The sequence below is a fragment of the Sinohyriopsis cumingii genome, chromosome 1 (genome assembly GCF_028554795.1).
Source record: "Sinohyriopsis cumingii isolate HCF-2022 chromosome 1, ASM2855479v2, whole genome shotgun sequence".
NCBI classification, from domain to species: Eukaryota; Metazoa; Mollusca; class Bivalvia; order Unionida; family Unionidae; genus Sinohyriopsis; species Sinohyriopsis cumingii.
The window spans coordinates 121,829,028-121,845,343 of record NC_142961.1 but is presented as its reverse complement, the minus strand read 5'-3'; the positions used below and the strand labels follow the sequence as shown (position 1 = coordinate 121,845,343).

Here is a 16,316-nt window from a genome sequence, read left to right as displayed (position 1 = left end):
TTCAAGGAGTCGTAATAGAAGAAGACCAATGAAGCCATGGCACTTACGTGAATCAGTTTTTCTTTCTTTATATAAAAAACCCCGAAACTTTTCAAGGTCACCATCATCACTAGAAAAGATATACACACCCTCTAAGTGAACTTCAGGTACTATGGAATTAACACCTTTTGGGGGGTTCGGAGGGGCCCAGGTAAGTGCACCTGGGTTAGTTTTATTTTAATAAGTTTACAATTACCCATTTAACGATATTTCGTTGTTTTTTTGGTTTTTTTTTTAATGCATCGCGGGTCCCCTACTATAATAGCATCTGTCGCAGATGCTGACCATATGTCTATCGCGTTTTTTTGGATTCGAACTCATGAAGTAGTTTTCACTCATCTATCGAAAGTTTGTGTTTAAACTACTTCAGCCACTGTCTCAGTTAAGAGTATACGATAAACTAATTTATATGATATACGCGCTTATTGAACAGACAGAAAGACATTAAACATACACATGTATTTAGATCGCATAATTTATTTATCAAATATGTATATTTCATGTAACACGTAGATTTCTCTACAGGGTGTACAAGAATCGATTTTTTCCTTGTAAAATCCCATCGAGTCATAGCGCTAACGTATTTAGCACATTCAACCACGTGACCTCATGTCGGGAAAACCCTGAGTGTTATTGAGAGCTCATTGGTACTTTTTAGCTGCTTGACACGTGATAGCGGGTGTGGCTAAACTGTGAGTTTAATTGAGATTGCGGTAATTTACTGTATTTGGAGAAAAAAATCAAGTTATATTAAATCACTGACTAGTATGATTTTTTATTGTGTGATGTAGGTAAATTTTATTTTTTGATTTAACATCTTTGATGTATCCCTGTATTGTTTATACCTTTATCTACTTTTGTATTAAATGGGGATGAATATCAAAATATTTTCCAGCATATTACATCGAATTAAATTCTAGTATTTCACATCAAAATTAATGGATTTTACTGGGTTCGGTGGGTTTTGTGTTTTACCAAGTTTTCCAGCTTTTCCATATCTTGTATTTTCACCTGGTGTGATTGCTCGTAAATTTGCAAGGTGGTTGTCTTTCTTTATTTGAATTAATATGATCAACAACAAGACCTTTATTAATTATTCCATTAAAACACACACAAATAAACCTATGTGCGTAATACAATTTTTTTTTAACGCCGGGGATCGCAATACTAAATTATATGTAAATTGTATTGATGACTTTACCGATTGTTTTTTAATGCCACAATGCCTTAGAACTCCGGCTCTGCTTGCTTCATATTTATCGTAGATCAGATGACATCTAAATTCATCAAGATCAATCTCTTTCTCAATTGTTTCGATTTATATAAATTTCTCGTTCTCTAATATAACTTTATTTTACAGCAGAGGAATACTTCTCGAGATAAGTCTTTGCGTCTTTTATTCTGATGTCATCAGAAGCATTTTGTTTCTCGTAATATCGTTTAAGCGCACGATATTTTCGTTCGCCGCAAGACACACATAATATAACAGCCACCATTCGAACTAAAGTTGCATGATTTTATCAAAATGGCGAAGAACGAATTTATCATCGCTGGTGCTGCTCATGTTTTTCAACATTTAAGATAGATGGCGATGGAACATTTATTGATTCCACAATGGATGACAAACAAGCGGCTACTGTTATTAATAATTTTGCTGATGACAGCAAGTACATATTCAAAATAAAATTTATTGTCGAACATATTAGTGAAGATAGTCCGATTTGAATTATTCGTGATAAACTCGAACCTGTCTAGGCATTACGTTGACATAACAATGTCGTCACGTTAAAAATATAATTCTAAATCGGGTATTTTCACCGGAATCGACAAATCATACTATAATAATGCATATCCAGTGTTCGCACTTGTTTACGCAATTTATCGTTTAAATGAACAAGACATAGCTGTTCTTGCTCCGATGGAAACAGGCTAGCTAATTTGTGTTGCTTTTCAACTTAAAATGGAACATTTTGTGCTTGATTACAAACTAACAAACCAATAACCCTCTTTCGTACTTAGCGATCCAACAATTGAAATGGAATAAGAAAAATATAACAATTACCCAAAAGTTAACAGATATCCAACGTCATTCAACCTATTCACGAGCACTTCCTTCTGCTATATTTCTTTTAGGTCAGATAAATTTGTCGACCGCCGTTTTTTAAGTGGCCCCCTCTCTCCCTTACAAAAAAATAATCGGTAGCGTACTCTCATTGGCCTTTGGATAGTTTTTTGGGTCAACACTATTTGGCTAAAACAACATTTTTTTTCCTTCGTTTTTTAGCCCTCACTTTACAAAAAGGGGGTCTTGATGAGGGGTTTCCCCAAAAAATCGGTCGCCATATTTTTTTGGTCTGCTTCCCCCCTGATCAACGACTTAATAGTGCATAGCTTTAAATGACATATATATTTTAAAAACTACTGAGATACCTTTCTACAAGGTGAACTCTAATCAAAGACAGGACTACCCAAAGCGCACGTTGGACATTATATGAGTTGAAATTTCCAAGTCTTCTTAATTCAAGACGCGGCAGGTTTCACTTGAAATAGCGATAACTGTTAAAAAGTCTAGTTAATACTCATAACCTGAGCGGACTCGACTCATTACAAAAATACATAGAAATTGTTGCAACATTAGGCAAGAAAAGTAAGTCCTGTCATCTGGGGCACCCTTCCATCCACTTTCAAGACCCGGTTGACTCCTGACTTCTGTGCCCAAGTATAAAAAAATTACAAATATGAGTCTGTGTTACCTAAAGAGGAACCTATCCACCAAGTTTCATAACTGTACATTACTTAGAACTAAAGTTATCCTGCGGAAACGAAAGTATGGACGGGTGCACAGACACCAGACGGCTAACAGGTCACTATTTGGTAAATTAAGAGCCCCTTTATGTTTAAATGAATAGATGTTTGCCCTCTCGTCTTGAAAAGTTGCCCTCCCCCCCCCCCCGCCTTTCTATTTAGGAATATACAACCCCCGAAAATAAACGTAAGCTAATCATCTGTTTAATATAAAATTATTGTGATCTCCATTTATGGTCACGAAGAGAAATTTTTACTGATAATCAAGAGCATATTAACCCCCCCCCCCATTTCACCATGTCGATAGAAAAATCATATGTCAGCATCTTCAACATACAAGTAAGCCTTTAATCGCTATCAAACGTTTATTAATTCATAACAAGACTGAAAATGGATAGTGACCTCATAATGTCAATTTCCAACTGTACAGGTATTGTTATTTGGGTGTATGAATAGCTATTTTTGATCAAGCTTCTTATCCATTCATCAATTTATTCCGGTAAATATATTTATTCCGGTTAATCTAGTGACGCATGATTTGTAGTTTATTCTCATCCCGTGAACAGCTCCGTCTGCGGCATCATGCCCCAGTGCTAGACATCACTATAAACTGCCACACTGCAGACATCGTAGCGATATGACTGAAAAATTGTTAAAGCTACATTAAAAATCAAAATCACATCACATCACAACTCACCCCGTGCGCATGTCGCGATGATGTGATGGAGCGCTGAAGCGATGCGATTTAATTACAATCGCTCAATGGCAATCGCTTCATCGCTCCAGCGCCCGGTTTAACACATTACCCTTGGAGGTTTTTGTCATTTTCGCCTGAAAATCGAGTAGGAAACACATTTTGAAAGCCATTTCTGAATAGATCCGAAAACACCAAATCCCAGGTCATCTTTTTGAATAACATACTGCCTAGCTGTGTTAGAAGCATCGTTTTCCATTGGCTATTTGGCTCGCGCATCAGCAGAATGGTAAAAGTTAGAGTTTTTGTTTTAAATTTTTTTTTATTTTTTGCTAAATGGAGCCATTATTTTTGCGTCGAGACCACTCTTTATTCCAAATGCCCATCTTATCCTACTTTTTGCAAAGGTTCATCTGTCTGTTTGAAATTTATACCAGTTTGCCTTAGATCTGAGACCAAAAAGTCTAAAATTCAGACACATAATCGGATTTTGACCACGGGCGAATTTTGGGTAGAAAAAATCGGGTCTAAAAATTGAGGTTTTTTTTAAATCTGTATTTTGTAGTGAAACTAGATATTCCAGATTATTTGGTATCACTGTACTGCTAGATCTGTCTACCTTTTTATAATACCACCCATTTTAGTGTATCATGCGTGACCATGACGCTACAGAGCTCGGCAGTAGGCTACTACCTCATGCCACATTAACTCGTCGCTAGGGGTTAATGTGTTAACAAGGATTTTTAATTTTTTTTTTTTTTACAAATCGTCAAGGAATGGCTAAATTTGTAATTTATGTACAATGTCGATGCATAAGTGATTAGATACGAAAGGAATATTCAAATTTGGTGACGTCATCAAAATGCACCGTTGAACACATTAACTTCTGGAGGTTTTTGTCATTTTGGTGGCGCTCTACAGTTTCGTATTTTGCAGGGTTAGGATTTTAAAGAAAAAGAATTTCCCCGGCTTTCCTCACTGGTTATACTGGCTATTTAAAAAAGACCTTGTATATCTTAGGTATAATTCAAAGAACCTTTAATTCCCTTTTTTTTGATGTATGATTGATGGGTGTACTATGGGTTATAGAGTATACAGCTTGGCCTTACTTCAGATGTGCATCTTTCAAAAAAGTGCTAGCTCTACTTGGACATTTTCACTTCCTGAACTTCAGAGGTAAATTGTATAAAGACAAGCTGATAACTTTTTTTTACATTTTATATATTTGGTAATTCATTCATTGCACTTTCAGAAGTTGGTATTGTCTAGTCTGGCAAAATTCTTTTTCCTATTTTAAAAGCTGCTGTGTATAGTGTACTTTAGACTAATTCAGGCTGACTTTTTAACACAAGGGAGCAGTTATTTTAGTTAGCAGTGTGCTTAAATCATGCAAAATTTCCAAAAGTACAATATCCAAAGAAATATCATCCACATTAAATTAATGTAGCATAGAGGTATGCCAACATTCTCTCTATTGTGCATGTTTTAAATGCGAACTACTTCACCTTACATACGTCACTCTCTCAAAAGTACATATTAACGGGTGAGCGCCCCCTTTAGCCTGAAAATCGAGAAGGAAACACATTTTTAAAGCTATTTCTGAAAAGATCCGAAAACACCAAATCCCATGTGATATTTCAATAACATACTGCCTAGTTGTGTTAGAAACATAGTTTACCATTGGCTATTTGGCTTGCGCATGAGCAGAATGGTAAAAGTGGGATTTTTTGTTGCTAAACAGAGCCATTATTTTTGTATCGAGACCACTCTTTATTCCAAATGCCCATCTTATCCTACTTTTTTGCAAAGGTTCATCTGTCTGTTTGCAGTTTATACCGGTTTGTCGTAGATGTGAGACCAAAAGGTCTAAAATCCGGACACAAAATCGGATTTCGACTAACGGCGAATTTTGGGTAGAAAAAAATCGGGTCCAAGAAATGAATTTTTAAAACTCTATATTTTGTAGTGCAACTAGATATTCCAGATTATTTGGTATCATTGTAGAGCTACATCTGTCTACCTTTCTATAATATCACCTACTTTAGTGTATCCTGCATGACCATGACGCTACAGAGCTCGGCAGTAGGCTACTACCTCATGCCACATTAACTCGTCGCTAGGGGTTAATGTGTTAATACCACACGATGCAGCGGTGGCAAGATTGGCCCTTAGGTGGCAGGGTCCAGTTTCTAAATTGGCCCCTGGCAAATTTCTTAACTTAAGGCTATGGTGTGACTTTTTCAGCTATTATTGTTTAGTATTTATAGATATGGATATATTTGTGAAATAGGTGTTTCTGGCTTGTGTGGTTCTTGAAACTGATGTCAGGCATGTACACCTTCCATAGTTGCTCTGTAGTATGTTAATAGTGAAATACCAATAGTCGGCTAGGAAGAAGAGCTAGCCTCCCATTGCAATAGACACGTGGGTTCAAGGCAAGTGGAATATCTCAAAAACGGCTTGGATGACAACTATTCTGAATTGCATCAAGCTATTTAGTAGACAATGTCAACGCCGAAATATGACTGGCTCAAAAGGTTATACTTTAATGTACACTGTCATTAATTTAACACATTCAAATGATTCCTAACATGATCCGATCATGTTATTATTTTTGCCGGGATACAAATAGTCTTTATCGTGAAACGATTCTCTGAGCCATGGATGTTATTAAAGTATAACCTTTTGAGCCAATCATATTTTGCCGTTGACGTGTGTGCCACAGAGTTTACCTATTTTGAAAATAGAGTCGCATGTATACAATGTATGTGCAGTGAAGAAGACAATGTCTAATTCTTGCATGGAACAGGATTCCTAAAGTTGAATCGAGTTAATGGTAAGTGAAAACTTACTTTTTCATATACCACTGTTCTGTAATTCAAGAAGGTATGCACCACAGAGTTGAAAAGACGGTACATGTACGTCTTTTCACCGGTTTTCATATGTGCACGCACTTGTCCACAATCAAAAAATTCGCGAAAATCGCACGTATCGGAGCCCGTAACTTCAGTTTGGTACAACGCAGAAAAGTCAATGATGGCTTGATGGATAGAAAAATATCTCAGGAGTAAAACAAGCCATATAGTATGGTCGTGTGCTTTTAAAGACGGAAATAGCAGAAGGAAATCGAGGGTCATAGGTGGAACGAAGTATTTGGAAGTTCCGTACCTTCTCTCTTATATATTATGATAAAGAGGGTCCTATTTCAGAACGGCCATGGGGGTAATGTAAGGTATTTTTGTCGCTCTGGATGTTTTTTTCCTTTAGATCATTGTTTTTTTCTTGTCAACATCAAGCTCGCGTCGAGCACCTGTGATAAAAACTGGCCCCTGCTCCATTATGGGATTCCATACACTAACGACTTCTGCTTCGTTTGTGCGGACTTCCGCTGGGCATGGCAAAGTGTTTGGCGTCATCTCGTGCAAACTCCATGCCTGTTTTATTTCGATAGTTTACTCACAGGTATAACGGTACCAACTGCGCAAGTCCCGGTGGGTGGAGCTTAATGTGTAGGAACATTGTATTCAGAAATGAACAACAACACCAGCTGTGATTGCTGCATTATGTAAGAGTTGTACTTTCTGCTAGGCTTTAAAAAAAGTGGATCCTCTTGGCAACATGTGAGATAATCAGACTTTCTTTTTATTTATTTATTTTTTTGTTTGGTGTGGGGTCACAAGCTGGGCAGTAGTTAATTCATTGAGAATATCGTTTATCAAATCATCGATACTGTCCAGTGGGACTTGCGCTATTGTTCATTAATGGTAAAACTGGCCGACCAGCCAAGACTTCATTAGTCCTAAATCCGTCGTTATATTCACTTTGAGATATTACGCCTCATTCAGACGCCTGCTAGTAGATATAATGCTTAGGATGAACTGCATATAATTCACCCCAATTTTCTAAATAGATTCAAATGTATACCAGTAAATATAATGCATTGCTTATCAGTTAATCCAAATCCCTAAACGGATTTCAGTTTTACCTGTAGCTTGCAAATGGCTTTATTAATACGCCTCCTTAGTATATTCTCCACAATTGTTATATCTCTTTTAGTACGTCTGTCACCGCAGCTAGCACGTGTCATGTCATCGGACCCGGTTCTAGCACAGCAAGGTCAAAATAGTGCCTCTACCATGCCCCCAACCCCTTCTGTCTTCGTCACGATAAGCAGGACTGAGGAGGCAGGAGCTTCGGAGTTCACATGCCCTACTCTCAAAATTATATCTCAGGCTGGTAGACGACGGAGATTTTTGTGCATGATTTCCATGTTGGAGGTCAGATCGACGCCATTTTAAATTGGAACCTTGTGCATATTATAAGTCATTTTGTGAGAACATTATATGGATATGACCACATTCACAGAAGAAGTAGCGATACTAAGATGGTCATAATTACCACGATGGCAGTCATGTTTGAAGTCAACACCATTTTCATTTAGGACGAATTAGACCTCATCAAGAAAAAGTTGTATGTCTCTCTCTCTCTCTCTCTCTCTCTCTCAAACAGTTTAGGAGTATTAATAACAAATTTCTGCTAAGGGACAGACGTCAGATGAGGGACGATATGTCATCACATAAGTTTTGGTCAGAAACAAAACAGAAAATTTCAACGGTGACAGACAAAGCATTAGAAAAATATAAGGACTACTAGCAGACTAGACCAGCAAGTTGTTCTCCACCTGTTTTTTTTTCTTTGACTGGCGGCGGTCAAAGAAAAAAAAAAAAGGTGAACAACTTGCTGGTCTACTAGCAGACGTAATCCCAAATTCACTCCATGTATTATATGTCCAATTACATTTTTTACTGGTATAAAGGTTGGCCAGAAAAAAATATTCACAAATGTTATGGATCTGATTGAAAGTTTTGTACATTTAACCTTTTTACCACCGCGTCAAGACCCCCAGTCGTGAGGCCTAAGAAGTATATTCCATTTACCGATGGTGACCTATGCACGAGGTTCTGTGAATTTCTACCCATCGATTCTCAAAGAGACAGTTACGGACAGACCTTGCCCCCCCCCCCCCCAAAGTGTGGAGATAATTAATATTTTCATATTACTCTCTTCTATCAAAACTTAACAGTTACAATATGTTAAATAAGATTTCAAGAGAATTTTCAATTTCTTTCTCTGCATGTATATTAAATATTTGACACAGAGACATTCCCATATGAGTACTTATCTGAGATGAAATTTATTAAATAAGAAAAATGTACATCTTTTGCGATCCACGTAATGAGCCCAAATGAAGGATTGCATTTACCAGATAACATAAAATACTGATTTTATTTTGCGAAATCACATAAAAGTCTTGCAAATTAATTTTGAATACAGGGAAATAGGTTGTTCATAACGGCGTTGGCATTGGTGATATGATTTATGACTTACCGCCATATTTAGCAATGTCGGCCAGCAGATTTGATGGAGGAAGAGCCCCAAAAGAACCATGACCCATGGGAAACTAGTGGTAAGCTTTGTTTCACATACCCAAGCTGGTCGAGGAAAGACTCATGCCCACGAGGACAGAGCTGAGAAAGTAGTGACCTGTAAAACTACCAAGAAATAATAAGAATACTGCGTAATAATATCGTGTGCTTATTTGGACCAATCAAATTTATATAAACTGATCTGTTGATTTGTTGACATATCTAAAATTTAACTCGACAATACATACATAACCGAATAAATGAATCTATGAATAAAATGTATGTGACAGTGAATGACTGAGCAAACAGAGTTTTAAAATGGTTTATACATTATTGCCCTCAGTAATTTTAGCATAATTTAGTCAGCCATTCGACTGTCAAGGCCATATCTGGGAAAGAATATGAAAGCCGAAGAGGGAATGGATGACCATGGCTAAAGTAAACACTTTTGTTTTATTAAGCCAGATTGACACTCCCTCCCATCCTCTCTCCACAGACTAATTTGTTATTATTTTGTTATTTGTGATGACGATGCCATGGAGAGGATAATAATATCCTCATAAGATTACGTAGCTGGCTTTCCAACTTATCATCATCTTTTTGTTTCAATAAAACTCTCTAGTTATTTTATAGTTGTCATTCAGAGACACGGCGTCAAGGGAGAAAACTCCGCAGGGCTTACTGAGTTCACCGTATCCAGAATATTTTATTACTTAATTACTTTCGCATGTTCCATATTAGGACTAAAATCCTGACCAGAATATCCCCATAATTCGAAATAATAATAACAAATATAATAAAAGTAATAATAATAATCATAATAATAATAATAAAACTGATAATAATAATAACAATATCGATAACAAGAGTACCAACTTTCAAAGTGCAATCAATATATATATATATATATATATATATATATATATATATATATATATATATATATATATATATATATATATATATATATATATATATATAATGCATCTGTGTCTTTTGGGAAAGGCACTTATCTGCTAAAAGTGCCACTCAAACAAATAAATAAATAAAGAAACATAATGACATTCTTACGCTGTAAGGAATTAATATTTAATTCAACCCATTATGGCCAGGAGCTTTTCCTCATTTTCGCTTAAAATCAAAGTAGAAGAGAAATTCTTCATGTTATGTCCAATGAAATCCAAGCACACTTGATTCAGAGGGATTTTTAACCAGTTGCTGAGATATGTAAGAGAGGTTGTTTGCTATCGGACCAGAGCATGAGGTGATATGTGAAAAATCTGACATTTTTCTTCTTCTTCGTACTGGACCTATCACTTCTGCTCTCTGTTTCTCTTTAATACCAGGTTCCAAAGCTACCCATTTGTTTTTACAAACGTTCTTCTGTCTTTGTGTAGTTTGTTCAGGTCTGCTTTAGATCTTACGAGAGGACATTGAATCACCGGTCCTGCAAAGAAAATTGTGTCTCAAAGTTGAGCGTTTTCTCCCATTGTTTTTTATATGTGGTTATGAATGTCTATATTTTTCTCTAATACCACCCGCTTGCGTATATCGTGAACTGCGATGACATCACCTGCCCTGGAATAAGAGTACTACCTCATAACGCAAATTTGCGTCTCTCGACATTTAAGAGTTAAAAGGGAAACCTAAGTAGAAGAACAATATGATCCAGTAGCTGATATCGTTCACCTGACTGCCATGGACCTAACAGCCAAATGCATTAACAGTTATCTAACCGTCAAGAGGATAGAACGTGCTTAATAGAAAATGTATTTTTACTGGCTCTCTGTGACAAATATTTTTCCCGTGTTTTAGCATATAACTCAGTTTTCCTGTTTATTATAAGAATAGTGTGGCGAGTAAATTGGCGATTTGAGTGTCAGTATTTTCTATTTTTCAACAAGCTCTCTAACGTCAGTATAATGCCTTTTCATGGTGTCGGCTATAGTGTAAGCTTAATCATCCCACTTTAGTTGCAGGTTTTAGAATATAAGTTATGCAACTGTTAGCATACACATACCAAATTTATTTACTATTATGTAATTTCGGGAGGCGGGGCTGCAATTTTCTACCGAGGTGAGATATTTTCTTTTCTTTTTATCTTTCTTGAGATAAACTCAAAATAATTTTTTTCTTCAAATATGTAATTAATATTATATGCTATTGTTACTGTATTACAACCACAGTGGGGGTGCCTCGATTATTTAAACCATTTCATTAATTCCTAGGGCTCAACCTGTTTGTCAACAATATAATGTGGGCAAATTATGTTCTTTGATATAAGAGGTTATCTAACCCGAAATTTGCGTGTAAAAAAATTCGTATGCAATAAGAACTTAATAGTTCGAATTCTCGGTTCCAAATGGTATATACAAATTTCATACATAATCCTTAATTTTAAATGTTTTTATCTATTACCTCTCTCATTTTCAACATATGTTATTTTCTATTCTAAGTGCTCAATCTTTGAAAGTTCCACTGTATCTCTCCTGTCACTCTTTACCATCCACCCACTTCCATCGAACAGGGAAGTTGTTTATGTAAATTTGGCACGTGTAAATATTCAGGTAAACAAAACATGGATTGGTGGGCATTGCAATCGATTGGCCAATCCAAATCAACCATTACGTTGGAAAGTGACCTCAAGACTGTAATTTACTGTGTAGTAAACACACAAATCCTTGCTTCAATTCCTCTAAATTCACATATTAGAAGATATGATTCGTCATGACAAAACTACCCGAATATATAACTATCATCTTCGACTGTTTGTGCAGGTAATTTAATGTAACAATCCTGTATTGTTGTAAAAACAAGCGAACGCAACGAGCATTTTGATGTGCGAGGGGACATCTCAAAACGGATACTCTTATACAACAACATGGCTGTCTAAAATCTGCAAAACCGCAGGTACCCGGCGGTGATTAAAATTTTTCCCTAATTACATAATGCTTTAAAGCTCAACATTAGCAAACAAAATACAAAAAGTAAAAGCATTCTTAACATTATACGCCTTGTGCATGAGATTAATCTCTCTCTCAACAAATTTTGTCTGATATATCCAAACACTGATTTTAGTTAAAGTTTATAGAACTTTGATTGGACTTTGCTGGTAACTTAAATTTAGATGATACTAGTATGTATCTTCATAACAAAACCGTACATTTTCATTAGATTCATATGTATTATAACAATATAAAATGTCTGTGCATAAAACAAAACACATATTACAGTGAGAAGCAGGTGGGTTTGAATCCCACCAGGGTTTTATGCAGTCATGCATTGTATAGTTTTCAAAACCCAAAAATTGTTTTAGCTGAATTTTTAAAAAAAGAAAGTATTTGGAAAAAATCATTTGAAACTATTTAAGAATTATGATATAATGTTTTCCTATGAACTGAATACGGTTTTGATAATGATGCTTTTCACTTATAGTCTATTCCACACCAGTCACTTATATTCTATTCCACACCAATCACCTATAGTCTATTCCACAACAATCACTTATAGTTTATTCCACACCAATCACTTATATTCTATTCCACGCCAATCACCTATAGTCTATTCCACACCAATCACTTATAGTCTATTCCACACCAATCACTTATAGTCTATTCCACACCTGTCATTTATCATGAAATACCTGTATCAACAGTATGAAATGTATTTATAGATTTAGTTACATGGCTTGTGTTTATACTGAAATCATTCTTTACATGCTTTACATATATTATGGATATACTATTTCATGCTTACCTGCATGAAATTTTTTCATTAAAACATATCAAGAATATATTACATACTAACATTCTGTAATTATAATTGTAAATCTTATGGCTTAATGGACAAGTGTTCTATGTAAAGTTAGACTGATTCCAGAAGTTTATAGATTTTCAATTACTTATCCTTCTTCCGAAAAGTTCTGAATGTCACTTTTATAGGATTAATCCCAGGAAAAAGACATCCATGATGAATATTCACACTATGTATCATGGTGGGATAATGTGACTGGGTGGGACATCATGCTACATGTCTGTGGCATGATGCCCCAGTGCTAGACATCACTATAAACTGCCACATTGCAGACATCGTAGCGATATGACTGAAAAATTGTTAAAGCAATGTTAAAAATCAAAATCACATCACATCACATGTATCACGGTGAACTCCAAGATAGGAACCAGTTTTAATGTTTTCAACTGTTTTCATACATTAGTTTCATAGATGATATCCAGACTTCTGTTTCATTTTTCATTAGAATATCTATTTTCATTTCATCATTATCAAAGCAGTATTCAGTTCATAGGAAAACATTATACCACACTTCTTACTTAGTTTCAGATGCTAATCTCCAAATACTTTTTAAAAAAATTCAGCTAAAACAATTTTTTGGTTTTCAAAACTATACAATGCATGACTGCATAAAGCCCTGGTGGGATTCAAACCTACCTGCTTCTCACTGGAATATCACTCTGGAGAAGGTAGTAAGACAAGACCAGTACTTAAAAATAATATTATTCATGTAACTATTAGATTTTCAACTATTTTGAGTATTAATGATTTAGAAATGTTGTATTAATCTAACTTTCTAAATATTCAATGTTCCTATTTTTCACAAGTAGTATAAAAAATAAGATGTGTTAACTTATAATAGACTTTTAAAAAATATTATTTACACTAGTCAGTTAAACCATAGAGGTAAGCTTGCACCTTCATATAGCCTCAGTTTGTCATGGTGAACCACTTTTGGTCATTGTGTAGGTCCTTCTTTTATTCTGTGCAATACATTATTAACTTTATTCAGGATTTGATATGGACCTTTCCATGGTCTGGGCTTAACTCAATTTTTTTTTCTGATTGGATTGTAATACTGAACAGTATCACCTTCTTTGTATTTATTAAAATTTGTTTTTGTGTCATAATTTCTTTTCATACATTTACTAAACAAATTCAGTCTTTTTCTTGCCATCTCGTGTACTTCTCTGATTTTATTTTTGAGATTATTTGCATAGTCTGTTTTGTATCTTCATTCGTTATCATTCAGGTTTTCCAAGTACCATTTCAATGGGAAGAAGTATTTCTCGACCAGATTTCATCATACTGGGACTTATTCCAGATGATTCATGTACTGTTGATCTGTATGCCATCATCACCAAATCATACCAGTCATCTTGATGCGAGGACACAAATGCTGAAAGTATGTTCTGTCATCTTTTTAATTTTGTTCTCAGCAACATGCCTTTTAGCAAGTGGTATTCTGTTGGGATACTGTTTGACAGGGTTTGCATCTCTGACATCAATTTGATGTTTTATGAGTTGGCTTATATCACTTGAAAATGCAGAAAGGACACTGATTTTTTTATCAAAAATTGTTTTAAATGTTCCGTTTGTTCTTTACCCAGATTTTAGAAGACCTTAACAGTCATTTCAGTTTTCCGTTCGATAATTGATCTCAACCCCTTTTCTGGCTTATTGCACCAGCATGTGTACTGTGTACAACTTGAATTGGTTGTAATTCGGGAGTAACATTATTTTTATAAAACTGAACTGGTTTTTCTCTTAAATTTGCTATTCTCAGCAGAATGTATCCATTTTTAAGATGTACTAAAACATTTGCTATTAGTAGACCAGTTTTCTCCACAAATTTTGAGACTGCTCTGACCATGACCTCTCTGCTTGGACTATCAGTATTTTCCACATTTATTTATAAAACTATGGATTTGTTTGTACTTTTGATTTTGGTTTCTCTCTGTTCAAAAATTTGTTTTCAGTGTTATGTATATTGAATTTAATAGTTTGTTTGTTAGTTTTAAATGTTTTTAATTCCATTACATGCTATTGTAATGTAACTTTTGAGTTCAGTTCTGTCTAACCTATTTTTATTATTTCATTGATAAACAACTAATAATAGAAACACTGCATCTAGATGATGACCTTGTTTCAGAATCTGTGACAGTTTTGGTAAACAACCATTTTTTTATCTTTCTCAAGAGTAAGAATCATAAAGTTAAGTCAAGGTCATACCTGGATTACGTGATATGTAGTAACAAACTATTGTTTTTGATAGAAGTTAGGCAATTGGGCTCCAAACAACTGACACATTAAGTTGTTATTATGTTGTGACCAGTTTGGTTTGAAATTTTATTTTCTTCAAATTATTGGATTTAAGTGATTCTTTTCCCTGAAATACGTAAGTACTCTGACATAATTCTTGTACAAAAACATTCACTGGAATTTATACTGAATTCAGAACTGAAATAATATTTTCTGTGATTCAACAAGAGACTGTTGACACATCAGGACTTCACTGACCACAATATACATCATTGTCTTCCATTCTGGAATTTCACCGGGACTCAAACTCAGTTTCATTCAGGACTTTTTATTGCTAGGACATCTATTTTGTAAGTTTTGTATTATTTTGTGTATTTATTTCGTAAAACTAAGTTCCTTTTTCTCATTTTTCACTTGGTATTCTTAGGAAAAAAATTCTTTGTTAAATTTTACAAAGCTTGTTGCCTTCACTCTTTTCTGTTACTTGTTTTAAGAGCATAGATTTGTAACATCTGTTTGTACTGTTTGTAAAGTTTTCAAACCATCTTCCATTGTAATTTCTTTTGCGATCATTTCTTCTGACATTGTCATTCCTATCATCTTATTTTGTGTTTCTGATTGCAATTTTTCAAGTGTTTCATACAAATTTTCTAGCTTTTGTACAGTTTTTTCCAGCCTGCCTTCTGGGGCCCCGAGTGGCCGAGTGGTCTAAAGCGCTCACCGTTCCGGATCACTGCCATCTCACCTCTGTCTGCGTGGGTTTGAGTCCAAGGCTCGGCTAGCGTGGGTACGTGGGAAAGCCTGCCAGTAGCTTCTCGTGGGTCGGTGGTTCTTCCTTGGGTTTTCCAGGGTTCTTCCTCCACCAGTTATACTGGCCGCCATGTATAGCCTATCTTGTGCTGAAAAATGGCATTAAACCCTAGAACAACAACAACCAGCCTGCCTTCCTTATGTACAGTTTCTCTTTCAGAGACGGAGCTCACATTTTTCTGTCTCTTTTCATCAGCCACCTTGTTTGTGAGCTTCCGTTTTAACAGCTATCATTTCAGTCCTAATTAGCTCATTATTTGTTTTAGGACCATATTTTCTAAATCTCATTCTAGTTCCCGAGTCCAGCATGGCATCAATAAAATTGTCAAGGGATACAATTTAAATAATATCACCAGTTGCATAAGGATATTCCTGTCAGGTCAGTTTCATGATGCTTTGTACTAATTCAGAAATTGATTCTCCCTTTTTACAAACTCAAGATTTAAGTTCAGTCCTGTGTATTTAAGTTTTATATCTTCAATTTAGCA

General features: G+C 35.3%; 1 protein-coding gene across 5 annotated transcripts in view; it reads left to right on the top strand.

Moving 5' to 3' along the window:
* The first annotated feature begins 8,926 nt into the window (after window positions 1–8,926).
* Window positions 8,927–16,316, top strand: part of LOC149807766 (uncharacterized) — a 19,620-nt gene continuing 12,230 nt past the window's right edge. For 3 of the 5 annotated variants that reach the window (XM_089970233.1, XM_089970216.1, XM_089970243.1), the window contains exons 1-2: window positions 11,599–11,741; window positions 14,009–14,161. In XM_089970233.1, the coding sequence (XP_089826359.1) occupies window positions 11,682–11,741; window positions 14,009–14,161 (213 nt within the window). In that variant the 5' untranslated portion in view covers window positions 11,599–11,681. The other 2 variants (XM_089970225.1, XR_016423386.1) reach the window with 2 other exon arrangements.